The 19,007-nt window shown below is 40.7% G+C and overlaps 1 protein-coding gene across 1 annotated transcript; it reads left to right on the forward strand.

Annotated features, from left to right (window-relative positions):
- Window positions 1–575: 575 nt before the first annotated feature.
- On the forward strand, window positions 576–18,947 carry LOC133015673 (transcription regulator protein BACH2-like). Its single transcript, XM_061082925.1, has 5 exons — window positions 576–591; window positions 1,347–1,627; window positions 7,086–8,501; window positions 17,088–17,294; window positions 18,510–18,947. Exons 1-5 carry the CDS (start codon window positions 576–578, stop codon window positions 18,945–18,947), a joined length of 2,358 nt encoding a protein of 785 aa, XP_060938908.1.
- Window positions 18,948–19,007: the final 60 nt, after the last annotated feature.

The following is a 19,007-nucleotide window of genomic DNA, read 5'->3' on the forward strand; positions in this document are numbered from 1 at the left end:
AGAGGTGGTCTATCCAAAACAAAGACTATATATAAAGTAGATGTAACTCTGGAAAGTCGGGAAAGCGAAGCCAATGCCTTAAACCTGTATTCTCTCGCATGACCAGCAGAGGGTGACTCTACTGGTTGCAAATAAATCTGTACCTATAGAGTCAACAAGAAAAGAACCGTACTTCTCACTTGATTTATAACATCAGTAAACATTTTCATACAGGATTGAACATCATGATGTTCATTAAGTAAATGATGTTCCTATTTAGAGTCAAATGGATAAGAAACTATGGTAAACACTGGGACATGTATGCTGTATGATTGATAGCTAGTACTGCAGGTCACAGGTGTAGTGTGCCGTGTCCTTGAGCTCTCAGTCAGGCTCATCCCCCCTCTCCTCCTAATGTGGTTATTTCTGGTCTCAATAAACCAAGATGGTGGTGGGGTGGTATTGTGTTTATCATCTGTCACCTCACAGCAAGGTTTGAATCCCAGGTTGGCTGGGCAAAGGCTTCAAAAAGCAGTTCACAAACCTGAGGAAATTGTTGTAGAAAGCTAAGTACAAACAATGACAGTAGTATGTACATGGGGATGAGCCATGGTATTTTTTTTGCATATTAAATTCCGACAATAACAAGTAACTCAACAGATGCCAATTCATTTTCTAGTGCACTACTAAAAGATGACTTTACTTATAGTCTTACTTCTGTAGTATAGTGTGTGGCTCAGAAGTGGCTTTGTATTGCAGTTGGGCTTCATCCAGTTTTTCATACCATCACAATTTCCCCAGATTGTACATGGCATTACTGGGGCATTTAGGAATGTTGTGGAACTAAAGGAAAAAAAAAATATTTTGATCTAAGTAGGTATTTTAAATGAACTTTTAAAGCTACTCAACAACCAATCATTCTCAATGTTTTCTAAAGAACAAATCAGCTAAATAAGCGAACAACTATGTTTCCTTATTTGTACATGTTTCTATCAGCTCTTTGTTGTTATTTCCCAGATTCACATATTATCTATGTTGATTTGTAAGATCTTGTCAGTAGTCATGCTGAAGAGGAATTTGAGTGATTCCTAAAAATCTTTGGGGACCTAATTTCATGGTAATTTAGAAAGGACTCTGAGTGGCATTTTGCGCTTGTCCGAAGTGGTGGACAGTTGGATGGACGGTCAGACAGATATTCTCAGTTATTTATGTTACCTATGTAATTGTCTTTAAACACAATTGTCCAACAAACAACCTAAACAAACTCCTAGTTTCATAGTCGCTTCTGAAATTGAAAACATTATCCTACACAAAAATGTACCTATGTATCATTCCTTTCTTTCTTTCTTTCTCTCTTCTGTGCACAGTCCTCGAGGGAGTGATGTTGGCAGGCGAAGACCAGGACAGTGAGGCGGCGTCGCCCATGTACGTCTATGAATCCAATGTCCACTGTGCCAATGTGCTGTTGAGCCTGGAGGAGCAGCGGCGGCAGGGCATCCTTTGCGATGTGACCGTACTGGTGGAGGGCAGGGAGGTCCGCGCACACAAGGCAGTTCTTGCTGCAAGTAGCCGCTACTTCCTCCAAGTCTTTCTAGGGCCCAACACATCACCAGGCGAAGCGGAGCCCATTATTGACATGCCGGACAAGGTAAGAGGCCTCAACAAGAAAAACACAATAAAAATACTTTTACAGGGTGTGGTCTGAGGTTGGAAGTATACAGGTTAAAGGGAAACACTGTTGAAATAAACCTGCTGAAGTCGTACAGCTTACAGCAACAAATAACATAAAGCCTGAATAATAAAAGTTAGTAAGATGTGTGTATTCTAGAGGGCTGTCTGCCAAATTGTGCCTTCCTCAGCACTGGTAATTGTTGTTATAAGCTTCCCAATTATTAATGTATTTTAATGTTTGTTTGTGGTTGGTTTCCTTTATTTTTACCTCTACGCTATGTTATTATCTAACATGATAAATTTCTGAATTGATTCAATACAAGAATTAGGAGTTTATTTGAATTTATTGTTTTTAACCCAAACTAAGACACTTCCCAGTCGTTGGCTGAGGGACTTTCTAGACATTTTGAGTGCATTGTCTAAAGCCTACTTCAGCTCAACAGCCAACATGAGTTGCCCATGGTAGAGTAGAGGTAGTCATTGGGTCGTTTGGACCTGACCAGAAACATGCCGTTGTAAAACCTACTTGAACCAGATCTGCATACGTCAGGATTTATTTAATCTGAGAAGATGATAAATTATACCTGGTCCAGAATGCAGTGGACTCAGACAGATGCAAAAAGAAAGAGGCCAGCAACACAAACAGATGCTCCACCAATTAACCAGCTGCTGCAATGGAACAATAGAACAATACATGGCATCACATGATCAGAGCTGCTAGAGTCTTCTTCGAACTCAGGTTTTCTTACAAAACAATTTTTGACATGGACTTAACACATCTGAATTGGACTCTATGCATGTACTTTCTTTGAATTAAGACGATTAAAAGAGAAGTGAGGGCTCATGGATTGAAACAGCAGGGTTGACATCAATTGATCTGTTTATAAAAACCTTTGTGGCATGAATATTAATGCCATTGTCTCGATAGTTACTGCCGCTTGCCTTCACCACTGGGGCTGATCCAGGAACTGCTTCTGAACTTAGTGGCTGGCATTACCTTATAGTGTCCCAGATCTGTCATATTGATTAATGTGTTTCTGTGACTCTACTTTATACACCAATAACTCACGCTGGCCTGTATGCACTTGACAAATCAAACTACAACCTTTAATGACTCTAAGCATGGGTTTATTTTTCCACATCCCTCCTGCTTTTCGTTCACTTTATCTCTTGTACATTTCTGGAGCTTTTAAGAGCTCACAGCTGAAATCGGGTGTGAAATGTAGTATTTTCAAAACAGAACAACATATTGTTTTATTATGGATTCATGTTAAATAGAACATTTGTATTCCACAGGTGATGATATGCTACAGACTAATTTAACTTGCTCAATGTGGATCATTTTGAATTGCACTGTAGACAGCTGTAGTTTAAGAAAAATTCAAATATTTCCATTTAATAATGATAAATAAAGCAGCATTCATTAGTTAATAGTTAAACGTTTTCATATAAACACATTTGAAAAGGTAACGTTACAGTTGTTGATAACTATCAGCCTGTGGCCCACAACTGGCCAAACAATGTCCAGACTAGGAATCCCACACACTGTCCTGTACCTGCAAAACAACTTTATTGAGAAGGACGACGTGCCTCCACTTCCTCTCACTGTACAAAAATGAAGCCAAAATATATATCCAATATTTCTATGTGATTTTTGTGGTTTGGAGTTGCATCTTAAACAGGCTGACACAGTTAGGCTTATGAGAGGACATTTCATAAAAACATCAGTGTTACTTTAGTCAGATGTTATTTTTGACACAATTCTCCCCTCACTCATGTTTGGTGTGCGTTGTTAGAAATTGAAGCATATTTATGCTTCAAGTCAGTTTGCTATTGCTTCAATTGATTAACCTCACCCCAATAACTGACAGAATTCGTATACATTTCTCAGTTTTAGATGCTGGTGTCTTTTAGGAGAGAGGCCAGTGTAGTTAAAGCACTAAATCAAATTTAGACAATTAACACAAATTTATCAAACTTCACACAAAATGTATTTACTTATTATTTGTCTTATAACCCATCAACACACAATTAAATTTTTATTTTTCGATGGGGCACTATCATTTGCTTTTCAAAAAAGTAAATTAATTTGCTTAGTAGTGGAAATAATAATGACATGACTGACTGGTTGTGATTCTATAAATGCTCAGGGTCATGCAACGTGTAGGTTTGTTCTGGTGTTTTTTTTAAATTAGCATGGCCCTTTTTTATCTGGACTAAACTGATGGAGTTCCTTACTAATACCATTTGTTATGTAATAAATTATTTTCTTGAATTCATAAGTCTTATCAAACCCATTGTTATAAATTCTATTGCTGATCCTAGATTTCTACAGATTCCAAATATCAGGCAGAATTCTGAGATAACATATGGATGTAGACATTGTAATATCTGTTTTTAAGGCTTAAAAGGAAATCCAGAATATTTTCAATAGACTGACTGGTGCTGTCAGAGGGTCTGGTTCAAATACTTCACTCAGTAAAACGTGTCAAGATGACACCGAATATACAGTATTTATGTTGTCACACAGAGTGGAATTATGGTTTTTTTAAACCTTACAAATGCTTAAGAGGAAGTAGATCCTGAACTAGATTTTTAATAATTAATCATATTCAAGAATTTGTATACTCTCTCTTCTACTGTCCTCTATATTATTTCTAGATTTCATACATTTATTCCTTTTATTTGCTTCCATGTGTGGCCCCTACTTTCAACATTTTTGTTATAAGCTAAAGTGCATCTATTCCTAATATTCTAATGTAAAAATGTACTGTAATCAGTTTGTTGAAAGAGGTGGAGCATTCTACCATGTAATAATTGCTCGGGTCCCAAAAGGAGTTTGCGCAGAAAAATGATTTCATAGTCCCTGATTACTCCTATCTCCTTGCCACACCATCTCTTCCTCTGCTGCTTCTCATATAAAGATTGTTAAAATTACTGACTAAGCTTCTCCAGGCTCCTCTCTGAGCGTATAAAGATGTGTTTCTGCAGAGAAAACAGCAGCTGCTGGTGTAAGCTGAAAACGTGTTTACATCCACACTAATGTAAACACACATACATTTTCTTGTATATACGTACACATAAAGCATTACAGAGTAACCATATATACAAACACTCTTATACATTACATTATTACATTACATTACATTTCATTTAGCTGACGCTTTTATCCAAAGCGACTTACAATAAGTGCATTCAACCCTGAGGGTACAAACCAAGAACAACAAGAATCAAGACAGTAAAATTTCTTCGAAATAAAGCAAAACTACAGAGTGCTATAAGTAAGTGCCATTTTAGTGCTACCAAAGTGTTAGTTTTCAAAAGTGGTTAGTGGTTTTTTTTTTTTTTTTTTTTTTATTCAAGGTACAGTCGGAAGAGGTATGTTTTTAGTTTTCGACGAAAGATGTGTAAACTTTCAGATGTCCGGATGTCGAGTGGGAGCTCATTCCACCATTTAGGAGCTAGGACAGCAAACAGTCGTGATTTTGATGAGTGTTTAGCTCGCAGTGAAGGAGGAACGAGTCGTTTAGCTGAAGCAGAGCGGAGTGAACGTGCTGGTGTGTAGTGTTTGACCATGTCCTGGATGTAAACTGGACCTGATCTGTTTACAGCATGGTATGCGAGTACTAGTGTTTTGAACCGGATGCGGGCAGTCACTGGTAGCCAGTGTAGGGAGCGGAGGAGCGGAGTAGTGCGAGTGAATTTAGGTTGGTTAAAAACCAGTCGAGCTGCTGCATTCTGGATGAGCTGCAAAGGTCGGATGGCAGTAGCAGGTAGACCTGCCAGGAGGGAGTTACAGTAGTCGAGGCGTGAGATGACCAGGGCCTGGACCAGAACCTGCACCGCCTTCTGAGTGAGAAGGGGGCGTATTCTCCGGATGTTGTAAAGCATGAATCTACAGGACCGCGTTGTTGCAGCAATGTTGGCAGAAAGGGAGAGTTGGCAGTCGAGTGTCACACCCAGGTTCCTAGCAGTCTGAGTGGGGGTCAGCACGGAGTTGTCAAAGTTAATAGTCAGGTCATGGGTGGGAGAGTTTGTCCCTGGAAGGAAAAGTATTTCAGTCTTGTCAAGATTAATCTTCAGGTGGTGAGCGGTCATCCACTGAGAGATGTCAGTCAGACAGGCAGAGATTCGAGCTGCTACCTGTGTTTCTGATCGGGGAAAAGACAGGATTAGTTGGGTGTCATCAGCATAGCTATGGTAGGAAAAGCCATGTGAGTGAATGACAGAGCCGAGAGTGTTGGTGTACAAAGAAAAGAGGAGAGGACCCAGGACCGAACCTTGAGGGACCCCAGTAGTGAGAGGACAAGGTTCAGAAACAGATCCTCTCCAAGTTACCCGATAAGTGCGTTCGTTGAGGTAGGAAGAGAGCAGGGAGAGGGCAGAGCCTGAGATACCCAGGTCCTGAAGGGATGAGATCAGGATCTGGTGGTTCACTGTGTCAAATGCAGCAGAGAGGTCTAGAAGGATAAGGACAGAGGAGAGAGAATCTGCTCTAGCAGTGTGAAGCTGCTCAGAGACAGCAAGGAGGGCAGTCTCAGTTGAGTGACCTGCCTTGAAGCCAGACTGGCGAGGGTCAAGAAGATTATTGTGGTTCAGATAGGAGGAGAGTTGATTAAAGATTGCACGCTCGAGAGTTTTGGAAACAAAGGGAAGAAGAGAGACAGGTCTGTAGTTATTTACTGCAGACGGGTCGAGGGTGGGTTTCTTCAGGAGAGGATTTACTCTTGCCTCCTTCAGAGAATTAGGGAAACAGCCATTTGAGAGGGAAGTGTTGATAAGATGAGTAAGAAAAGGAAGAAGGTCAGGAGCAATAGACTGGAGAATGTGAGAAGGGATGGGGTCAAGGGGGCAGGTGGTCGGGCGGGCAGAGGTTACCAAGGTCAGAACTTGATTGGGAGACAGAGGGGTGAAAGAGGAGAGCGAAGGGGATGAAGATGAAGTTGATGGAGGTGTGGTTCTAGAAGGAGGATCAGAAAAAGAAGATCGTATGTCATCAATCTTTTTTGTAAAGTAGTTGACAAATAGTAGTTGACAGTTATACATATATAACAGCCATGGCGACTATTGGGACGATGAGGAAAGGAACAACCAAAGGGATCCTATTAAAAAGTGAAGACATCATGTAAAAGATGAATAAACCAGGAATGTGCCTAAATGTTTGTGGGGTAAAATTCAGTTTCATCCATTTATAGCTCACCACCTCTTTCTTAAAACCCAATCTGAATTGTTTTCCCATAGGTATTCCCATATCACTAAACATGACACAAGCAATATTATAATAACAATATTATTTTTTTGCCATGGTCTCTTAAGAGTACTAAAATATTCTCAGCACAATATGAACTCTTATAATACTGCTAATATTGTATTGCAATTATGACCATTTTATATCTCTCACCTATTAAAAACGTGTTCTCTACTCTCCTCTACAGGTGACAGCAAAGGGTTTTGCTCCACTCCTCCAATTTGCCTACACAGCCAAGCTGGTTTTAAGTCGAGAGAACATTCATGAGGTCATCCTGTGCGCGGACTTCCTGGGTGTTCACAATTTGGAGGACTCCTGTTTTCGGTTCCTGCAAGAACAGCTACAGAATGACAGCCATCATGCTAGCAATGGCAAGGTGAAATATGACGATGACTTCACGGCCAAGGACACAATGTTTTCTGAGCCAAAATCTTTGGATGATTCTGCAGACACGAAGCCCCACGTAGCAATCACCGTGCCACTTCCCACTGACCTTCCTCAATGTCCTAAATACAGAAAATATCACCACCAGATCTCTGACAACAAGCTTAATGGAGAAAACCACCATAGCGATGATGATGTCATTTTGCCCCATCATACCTCAGTCAGCCCTGTAAGCTCACTGCTTGGAGACAACAGTGCTGCTTCACAAACTGTACTTACACCCTCAAGAATCAAAGAGGAACCCTTTGTGTTTGAGGAAGAGGATGAAAGCAATGGTTGCAACCCAGAGTTGTGTTCTGAGGAAGTACTGGAGATGGAGCTAGAGGTCGAAGGGGTTCCAGTAGCAGCAGAGCATTCGCCAAGCAGAGGCTCACCCTCTTCCTGTCTGCGCTCCTACCTCCAGAGAGGTGGCCTGGATCTCAGTGGTGTGCCCAGCGCCACCATCCAGCAGCTACTGAGCAACAGACTGTCCCTCAACCACTTTGGGGAACTGGTTAAACACAGACAGAGGGATAAGATGGACTCTCAAGCGGACCTCAAGACAGGCATTGCAGATGTGCTGCCAGCAGTGTTGACTGGCATTGGTGAGAACATGGATAGGCCAGTTTCCAAAGCCTCCTCCTCTAAACAAGAGGGGGAGCTAGATAGGCGCAGTGTCATTTTCTCTTCGGCAGCTGGCGAGCGACAAATGTTGGCCCATTCCCACATGGATGAGAAGTTCAGAGAAAAGGTCTCAACCCTGATGCAGGTAGAGCCTCTTTCATCTGGTCGGTCTAGCTTCAGTACCAGCTGCCCTGTTCCCATCAAGACCTCAGCCCACTCTCCTCCTCCCTTTGATGCTCAAACACAGACCCCCAGCTCCCGTTCCTCATTCTCTTACCCAGAGGACGCAGGCAGTTGTAGCTCGTCTTCCAGCCTGCCCCAGTTTGACTTTTCCTCATCCCCCCACTCAGGCTCCATTTCTGGACTGTCTCACTGCCTGGCTGGAGTGGTGGACCAGAGGAGCACCCACACTGGAGAGGTGGTCTTCTCTCAGGGTTGTGCAAATATCAAAAGTGCACAGGAATTTGGTGCCAGTGGTGGCAACTCCAGCGATGAATCAGGATCTTTCTCAGAGGGAGACAGTGAAAGTGGCGCCTCCAGAATCTCTGGTCCTGAGGTTAGTATGGTCTTCTATACACAGGATTTTGTTTTTGCTAGGTCATCCTAAGAGTGACCTTGCGTTGACACTGACACCAGTTTGACAGTTGTGTTAATGTGAGACTTTTGTTAACTGCAAGTCTCAATGGGACCACTTAATAATCCTCAATTTCCTGAGATTTTCATTAGTAAGTTGCTCTAATTGGCTCTAATCCGATTGGCAGATGCAGAGCGGAGTGAACGGGCTGGGGTGTAAGGTTTGACCATGTCCTGGATGTAGACAGGACCCAATCCATTCACAGCCCAGTACGCAAGTACTAATGTTTTGAACCGGATGTGGGCAGCCTCTGGTAAACAGTGAAGGGAGCAGAGGAGTAGAGTAGTGTGAGTGAACTTAGGTAGGTTTAAGACCAGTCGAGCTTCTGCATTCTGGATGAGCTGCAGAGGTCGGATGGCACTAGCACGTAGATCTGCCAGGAGGGAGTTACAGTAGTCTAGGCTTAAGATGACCACGGCCTGGACCAGAACCTGTGCTGCCTTCTGAGTGAGAAGGGGACGTATTCGTCTGATGTATTTACACGAGCGGGTTGTTGAAGTAATGTTGGCAGTAAGGCAGAGTTGACTCGAGTTTCACACCCAGGTTCCTTGCAGTCCGGGTGGGGAAAACAGAAAACAGAAACGTCTGGATATTGTGTATTTACTTGAGCTTAACCAGTGGAACATGACTAATGTATGTTCAGTTATAACCGTGAAACCAGAACACAAACATCAAACACATGTCCATCTTTAAGATGCTTATAAATCTTTAAAACAGACACTGCTTGTAGTTCATCATCATCAGTTTTCATGATGCAGATTTGCCAAAAAGAAAAGGATCTAAAAACTCTACTAGCAAAAGTAATGTGGCTCTGTCAGTTGATCAATGAGTCGATCTTTCTGGATGGACATCATTTCCGTAAGACGTCATTTTCGCACGACGTCATTTCCGTATTTCACATTTCCGGACCTCAAACTTCCTGCTTCCTTCCCTGTCACAACAAACCCAAACACAACTATGATTCTACGATTAATGTGACGTGTGTGTTAAGCCAGCGGAGTTGTCCGGCTGACGATGGCTCGTTTAAGCACTGACGGCATGTGTGCACGGTCACATACGGTTATAACAAGCTTTCAAAACGGCGCTAGCGGGCTAGGCTAGCGGGCTAGCAACCATGCTAACTGCGGTGGTAACAGTGCAAAAACCCGCTGTCACGACTTTAATTCCACTTCTATCTTGACACTGTTTCTACAATACCGTGTAAAATTTCTACAATAACACTGGGTAGTAGTTAGTGTCGGGAGTCCCTGCTGACTGTGTGTGGAAGCTGGGGGGGAGCTAGCGTGGGGGAAGCTAGCTAGCTCCGTGTAGCTGCATCAGCTTCAAGCTGTGGGATTAGCAACACAGTTCGGAAACAAGATTGGGGAACCGCTGCGCTAAGAAACGATTACATCAGCATTTTGACCTGCTGGATGTCACTTTATTTTATTTAGTTGTCATCGTAGCCTACACTGTGTGTGAGGAAAGTGGGGAGTAGGTAAATAAACAGCGTGGACTTCTTCTGATTACTCGTGAGGTAGGCCTCTCCAAGCTTGTCTTCCGTTGCGCCACCTACTGTTTGGCGGTGAATAGTTTTCAGACGGACGGTTGTCGGAAAAGCAAAAATCAAAAAGAGTCTGTGGTCTCCGTGCGTACCTCTCTGCCACACGGATACGTAGAAGCATAATGGAGCCTTAACAACTGAGGCGTTACCATAAAATTTGAAGCAAAAACTCAGGATTATTTGTCATATCTATAGCAGTCTTTCCACCTTTATCTAGCACTACAATCAATTGAAAACAGAAATATAATAATATTGACTTATGATAAAATACTTATTACTTAACATTTATTCAATGCTATTGCTTTGAAATGCTTTGAAAATAGTATAACAATATACCTGGATAAGATAGATAGATACAAAATTCTATTATTGTTTGCAGGAGTAATCAGAGAGTTTTGGTGTAGACATATACTATAGGGCTCATGGTTTTGAAGGTTGACCTTTTGACAGAGTGAGGAATTGTGGGGTGCTATTGCTTAGGGCTGGAAAGATTTTCCTGTTTCAGTCATTGGGACAGTGTAGCTGAACCAGTCTGTTGGAGAAAGTGCTCTGCTGTCTGTCCACTAGGTGGTGGAGAGGATGCCTTGATTGTCAGTGAGGGATAACAGTTTGTTCAGTGCTTCAAAAGAGTCCGGTTTGCAGCCAATGACGAAGCCAGCCTTCTTAATCAGTTTGTTAAGTCAATGATATTGCAGAGTAAACATTCTCATTATGAACATTGTACATGCACTGTAATGGTAGAATTTAGCTCAAAGTCCAACTGGAGCCTCATAGAGCTTTTGGAATGGATGTTGATTTAAACATGAACTCTGCATGTTGTTTATGTGGTTTTTTTCGAATTTAGTTTCCCATTCAAACACTCACTCTCCCTCCTCACTGTTTATAAAGGGTGACATTAACGTATTGATCACCACCAAATGATAACCGGCCCCATTCTTCAAGCTAAACATTAAAAGCACATATTCCTGTATAAGTAGTCTGGATTTTTTTTTCTCTCTCAAGTAGGTTGTAGGTGTAATATACAGCTGAGACTATTCTTAGACAATTTTCCTCTAAGGAGAAATGACGCAAACATGTCATCCTTATAAGAGCAGTATGGTTGCCATGGTAATACCTAAGCACATGCAGTACGTAAAGATTTGAGAGAACAGTTTCTTGCTGGAGCTTTCAATATGTCTCACATTCACACACACGCACACACACACTGATGAGATATTAAGTTTGATATTAATTAGTGATTATGGTCTATGTCCAGTAGATGACTCATGATGAGAGGTTAATGTACTGTGAGGTGTTCAGATAATCTATCTATAGACATTTCACTTACTGCTGTCCTAACTTGTGTATGATCTAAATACAGTTAAGAAAACTGACAATTGTGTAGAATCAGTCTGAATTCTGTAAGTCTTTTAACAGTATACATGTATCATTAGGCAGGTACAACCTAAGGTTTGCAGAATCACATGTAACCTGGTATTGACATATTTAAATAACTAAGGGTGCGTCAGCCTGGAGTAAAGAAGGCAACCTCTTGTTGTCTCTAAGATATCTGTGATGTTTTTTCCCACTCACTTTAAATGTGTAAAATGTTGTGTTACTAAGAAGCCTAGACCATACTCAGAAGCTGTCATAAACTAATTTGACTGATTATGTCCTACAGAGATTCAAACAAATTGATGACTATTTTTAATTAAGTCTTGGTATTTTTCCTGACATTTAAAACAAAAAAGTGCAGGTTTTCTAAGTCATAATAAGTCAACCTTACTTTTTTATTATATTTATTCAATTTCCAGTCAACTAAGACTCATTTTAGCCTAATCATAGTTAAAGAAAAACAGAAAAATCATATTATAACTTCAGCAAAATGCTATCAAATAAGATTTGCGATGAATTGTTGGAATTCCTCCAACTGATTTTACCCATTAGGTCTTGAGAGTTGCAACAACCGTCCAATGCAATCTAACTCTTGCAACATCATGTAGAAAGTGACCAGAAAAAAACTCTCATAGTCAAAAATTCCAAAAATGGTAAATCTTTAGAATAGGTTTCAGGACAAAAATAATCTAGTTTTTTATATGTGGTCAATCCTAAATATCCCAGTCCATGACAAGTGATTGGACTCTTCTCCTGCCTCCAGGATCCAGACATTTTTTCAGACCATCAGTTTTCAGAGGTTCAGAGGTATGTTAATTCACATGCAAACATGCAGGCATTCCACATTGATAAAGTATTTTGTCATTGTCCCTTTGGAGCCAAAGGCTTGTCAACCCCTAGATGTCTGCAACCATGGTACCAAAGGAAGCATATTTAAGACTTAAGGGGCACAGTGCAGATTATAGTGGCTGTAAACATTATACAAGTGTGTGTCAACTAAGGCCAACTTCCTAATTCCACATGACACCCAACAGGGAGGCAACCACCCCCAACCAAATAAATCTGATACAAAACTACAAATTTGACAGTGTAACTCCAAAAGTGCACGAACAAAACCAAATTGTAACTGGAGTCTCACCAATCTAGTCACATTAATTAATCTCAACCCTTGTCTTCAGGTAGTTCCTAATGGGGGGACTTTCTGGAAAAACAGAAAGTCCCTGCTATGCAGTTACACCTAGTGATCCTTACACCAACTTTCCACCAAAACAGAGACAAAAGGACTAATATATTTCTCTCACCCTGAAGAAAAACACTAAACTTGTGTATATTTCCCAAAAGTATTTTAACAAGTAAGCCAAGTGCAATTTTGAAATCATACCAGAGCACTAACTCTTTTTTAACACAAACAGAGAGAAACAATAGTTGTGTCTGAATTCACCAACTCACTTTTCCCTGATCACTATATTTACTGATAGCATTATATAGTGAGCTCATAATAAATTTACTCGGTGGAGTTTCTCCGCGCCGGTAACGACGTCACTGTCGCAGGATTATGACAACAACAACGTTGGCCAGTGGGAAATCCCACAGTAAATGTTTCTTCTACTCTCACTATGGCCCACATTTATAGCTTTGGTGAGACCTACACAGGTGCAACCGCATTACTATAGAGACCGGTCAGCTGACCCATAACAGAGCAAGCAGAAAGGGAGGGGCCGTAACAATACCAAAATCATACCACTCCTGTGTACATTATGGATTTGTGTGGTCTGTCCTACTTTGTTGCCTTGACCCAGTTGTCTCACCCAAATAATGGATACACACACACCCAAGGGTGCCCTCTAGGCAGGTGGAAGGTGTCCTGTACATGTTCCCTCCACCATCTGCTACTCCTGACCCCCAATCTGCCCTGCTCCCATTATGGCAGCCTTCAAGGCCCTCCTCTCCACTAAACTTAGCATTTTTCAGTTGTTCTTTTTTCCTTCTCATTTAGGTATATTTACGTTGTAATAAGAAATTATTAATGGTCATTATTAATATTAATAAGATAGGATACATTGGTATTTTGGGGGTGCAATTTGTTTTCATATTTGATTCATCCTCCTATATTTATATTCTGCAGAGCCCCTGAAGTCCCACATTTTCTTTCTTGTGAGATAAAAATAATATCTTGTGCGCACAAGAAAAATGTATCACCTACTGAGACTTCAGGGACTCAGCAATATTCTGTTTATGTAACTGTATATATTAGTTTTTATTCTATATATTCTATATATATATTTTGTATATTCCCTAGTTATGTCGTTCCTCCTGTTCGGCAATTTGTCTTCAAGGGCTTTACAAGGTGCAACATCCTCTGTCCTTAACCCTCAACAAGAGTAAGGAAAAACTCCCCAAAAGATGTAGTAACCTCAGAGAGAGCCACATGTGAGGTTTCCCTCTCCCAGGACGGACAGAAGTGCAAAAGATGCCACGTGTAACGGAGAACATCAGCAAAGAAGGAGTATTTACAACTTTGATTAGGAGAATGTAGACATAATGGAAAGTATATTAATTGAGGAGTTATTATCAGTAATGATAGAGTATGTGCGTTATATACATATTGTATATCATGCAGTCTTATATTGTAATAATAGTCAACAATTAGCTACCACCACGATCAGATGCCATCATAGTCCACAATCCATCGTCATGATCCACTGTCACTTTCATGATCCTTCATCACTATCCAACATCATCAATATTTGATTGCCAACATGATACATGGTCATTAATACGATCATGATCAGTTTAGGTCGGGCGTCCGGATGAGGTGATGATGATTTGGCTGAAGACTGGAGGAGATTAGGGTGGAGGTGGGTTATGCGTGTCACTGAATGACGGCTGACTACAGAAGAGAGGAGAAGGGGTTTAAAGGTTCACAGCATGATTGGCTGGAAGAGACTGTGTCAGAATCTGATGGGCCATTTAGAAATGCCCACAATTATTTGATTGAATGGGGGTAAAGTCTCCCTGACTGAACTCCCGCTGAGCTTCATTCAGTGATAGAATTTGTCTCAGAGGATACACACTGTTAAAATGGAAACCAGAACACCAGAGAGACACAGATTGGTTGGGGGATTTATGACCCTCCAAGACTCACTTTGTCATTCCAACCTTATTATGTGACAGCTGAGAGTCACTGAGCTATATATAGATGTCTATAGAGTAAAGGACAGGCTGCACCAAACACACACACACACACTGTTGTCATAGGTCACTTTTGGGGACTTGCGTATTCATTGCCCAGAAATAGCTTCATTTTAACATTTTATTAACCATAACCTTAATCACTGAGCCAAATAAACAGCAGATATGTGGACATCATAGTAGGAAAAGTACCTATGCTGAAGATAATATAAAAAATGACTGTGTGACAGTGAACCAGCATGCCAGAAACTGAGGCATCTAAATGGAATTCAGCCATTGTTCATATTATCATTACTTCCCACCTTGGCATGTCAAAATGTTTGCCATGAGAATGTCTACTGGGGACACATATTTTGTCCCCGATTGGACAAGCAATCACCAATTTAGTATTTTTTTATTCTGAAATTTGTCCCCAGATGTAGCCTATAACACACACACACGCACAAACATCACTTATGTCATTGCTGTTTACTCGCAGCTCTGTGCTGAACACTGCTTGAATGAAGAAAACAGCATGAGCTGCTGCAGCAGACTGTTCTGATGTACAAAGAGTACAAACTGTCAACACACTCAGTCATTCATCAGTGCTTTATGGATTAAATAAACACTTTTTTTCACCTTTAGGGGCCCACTGTTGTATGATACAATTTTCAGAAATCAAAATGCAGATGTAAGACAAAGGCAGGCAGGTTCAGTTAAAAGTATTTAATAAGAACAGCTCTGGCAAGCATGCAAAAACAGAATCCAAATACTCATCCAAACATGAACAAGGTAGTAAATAGAGGAGCCAGGTTACAGGAGCAGATGAACATCACAGTACAGATGAACCGGCAAAAAGGACTGACTGAGGAGCACCTGGACACAGGTGAAACACATTAGAGCCACAGACAAACGCTAAGGCGAGAAACTTGCCAAAGGCAAGTAAAGCTAAACACATAAGAAATGTCAAAATAAAACAGGAAATAATATGTTTTATTATGTCCAAAATAAATTAAAGGATACCTGCATTCTTACAAGTAAGGCATTGAAAGCAAAGAAAGCCATAGAGTGACATTTGCTGCAGTGAATGACTACAATAATAGATACATGATAACTAATACAAAATATCAGTACCAGTAACAGTATGCCACGTTAATGAACCAGAAAAATAGAAAAACAAAAATAATACACAACCTCAGCAGTTATTAAATTCAAACACATAAACCAATAAAGAAATAGCAAGCATGAAACACACACAATGCTTATTTTATATTTTGCACATGTGGGACCAAATTAACTACGGACTGTGGAACAAAGAGCTTGTCCTGTGTTCCCTTTGTGTCAAGAGCTGCTCCAGTTAACAAGCAGCGTAATACTGACACCTAGTGGACTGCTCAACATATTTTTTATGCCTTTGTTATTGAATGCTTGATAATAATGAAGTTTTATAACAAATATCAGGGATAGAAGAAGTATCCAGATTTTTTTACCTAAGTAAATTTACCAATGCAGCAATGTAAAATGCTCCATTCAATACAAATGTTATACATTATCAGAATTACAACATTAGATTATTAATAATTCAATATAAATGTTGTTTATAGATGTTGGATAAGTAGCTACTTTACACACAGTTTTATATACAGGGACACCAGATAAATCTATATAATATTAAATGTAGATGAACAGATATGTATGTAAGCTGACAGTTTCAGAATGATTATTATGACCATTTACTTTTAGTTTTAATGATGTTATGATAACAGCAGAAAGTTTATTAGCACAAATTGATTTTAGGAGCAATGATATGGATCTATTGCACTTCTGTTCATCCTGGGAGAGGGATTCCTCACATGTGGCTCTCTCTGAGGTTTCTACGTTCTTTTTCCCATTTTTTTAGTAGTTTTTCCTTACTCTTGTTGAGGGTTAAGGGCAGAGGATGCCCCACCTTGTTGAAGCCCTATGAGACAAATTGTGATTTGTGAATATAGGCCATACAAATAACATTTTATTAATGACCACGTTTTTAGCTGGACACCACCTTGGCAGATGCAGCAAAACATGCAATCACTGCACAGATTATAGGGGCCTAGAGAGTCCAACATTGTCTTTGCATTTTACAAACTGATTCCAATTTGCAAAATCAGGCATCATTGTTTGACTTCATTTACATGATTCAGCCTTTGCCTGCAGTTTTAAATTGGATTCAAAGTGCTATAGGTTGCAGTCAACACAGGCAGTGTTGCATATCTTGGCAACAATCAGTACTAATTAATATGGAATATAGGTTCCCATGGTTCCCATAGTTCCCATGGTTCACTCAGGCTCTGTGCAAAATTTGAACACTAGGTGATGTCTTCAGCTGTCATCGCATTACATAACTGATTTTGATTTACATTAAAAATAAGTCGTCCTTTCAGGTGAAGCTGCCCTTCCCTGTGGACCAGATCACCAATCTGCCACGCAATGACTTCCAGATCCTCGTCAAGATGCACAAGCTGAGCTCAGAGCAGCTGGAATTCATCCACGACATTCGGCGCCGCAGCAAGAACCGCATCGCCGCCCAGCGCTGTCGCAAGAGGAAGCTGGACTGCATCCAGAACTTGGAGGGCGAGATCCGTAAACTGGTGCGATCTTACACACACACACACTCACTCTCACAAACATCATTCCAATTAAACAAAGCTGCAACCAACTTGTATATGAAATGAAAGAATGTTAACAGGTTAAAAACCTTTTAGGCAAACGCATCATCTGGTGGCCATATTGGAAAGTTTTTGTTCGTCTATCCCATTATTTAGGAACAGCTAAATGCTATAAAATGTTGCCCATCACTGGGAAAAGTCACAAAATAGGGTATTGTGGGCTTTCCCTATATTTGCATCTCTGTCAGCTGTCTGCAACTATCAGGACATAGTGGGGTTAAAGGATTATTCCAGTTTACTTATCCATCCCTTATGTGATCACGTTATATGTTTTGATAAGATGATGACAAAGTGTGTTGTTCTATTGTACTTACCATGGTCATGAACACACAGTTCTCTGAAATGAGTCATCACAATGTCACAGAAAATTCTGTGGCTAATCTGGTACAAATCATTGGCTTGTGTTAATTACTTCACTGGAGTTGTGGTGTTATCATATTTCCAGATCACAGCAAAAAGAAAACAATGGGCAAAACCTTTAAACTGATAACTATACATTGGAAACATCATTTAAAGTGGAGGTATACCTCCAGACTAAGCAATGTACAATATTGTTTTTTCAAGAAAAATTACTTATACAACCACTATCTACCATTGTTATGTTAAACATATATTTGTGAGGGTAAGCTAAAGATTATGCTTTGGATTAAAATGCCTACAACAAACAACTGTTAAGAATAATAATTAATGGTGAACATTACTTGGAAGGAGGAAACAGACAGACTCTAAACTACATACTACACTACAACACACCCCCACATGTTACTTTAAATTTTAAGAGCAGGGTTAGACTGAAAACCACTCTGTATTGAAGCTATGTAAAGGGATATATTTGTGGGGGTCTGTTGCCTCAGGTACCACTGATGTGAAATAAAGGCCATAAATCCAAGTATTGAGATTTATGAGTTTGAAGCCTTTCAGTTTTAAATGGAAAGGGATTCTACTGCGTCAATGCAGGAGCCTCACATGCACAGTGTTAATGTGGGTCTGAATATGAGCATACATAGACTGTATTTGGCTTTGGCGCAGATATTTTTATGGTGAAAATAGTCAAGTTATTCTTGATAAAGTGCTTACTGTGGAGTGTACTGTGATTCCCTCTCCTGACCTGATCATAGTTTGTCTTATTAACCTTAGGTGAGTGAAAAGGACAAGCTGCTGAGCGAGCGCAACCAGCTGAAGGTTTGTATGTCTGAGCTGTGGCAGAACCTCTCCTTCCTCTCCCAGCAAGTGTGCAGGGAGGTGCAGGGCAGTCAGCTGCCTACCGTCTCCGCCAGCATCGACCTGACAGCCATGCCACCGTCGCCTTCTCCCGAAGATGAGGTATCCCAGCCCAGATCACCCGCGTCACAACACAACGAGGCAGTGTGTCTGTCGGATGTGGGTCTCCATCATGGGGGGGAGGGTAGGCAGTACAGGGTAGAGGTGTCAGGTTTGGGGCAGGAGAACACAGATTGTCCACTGGAGCATGGATCCGCTGAGGAAATACGTAGCCCCACTGTAACGGTGGATTTCTGTCAGGAAATGACTGAGAAATGTACGACAGAGGACCAGAAAAGAAGGGATTGTACTTAGAGTCTTGTGACAAAACTTGTTTCGTCTATGACACACTTGTCTAGTCTTTACCTTGATATT

This window comes from Limanda limanda, chromosome 12 (genome assembly GCF_963576545.1).
Source record: "Limanda limanda chromosome 12, fLimLim1.1, whole genome shotgun sequence".
Classification (NCBI taxonomy): domain Eukaryota; kingdom Metazoa; phylum Chordata; class Actinopteri; order Pleuronectiformes; family Pleuronectidae; genus Limanda; species Limanda limanda.

Coding starts and splice junctions, on each gene's coding strand:
- LOC133015673 (XM_061082925.1), top strand. Junction 1,628..7,085: donor TTATTGACATGCCGGACAAG/GTAAGAGGCCTC, acceptor TCTCCTCTACAG/GTGACAGCAAAGGGTTTTGC. Junction 8,502..17,087: donor CCAGAATCTCTGGTCCTGAG/GTTAGTATGGTC, acceptor TCGTCCTTTCAG/GTGAAGCTGCCCTTCCCTGT.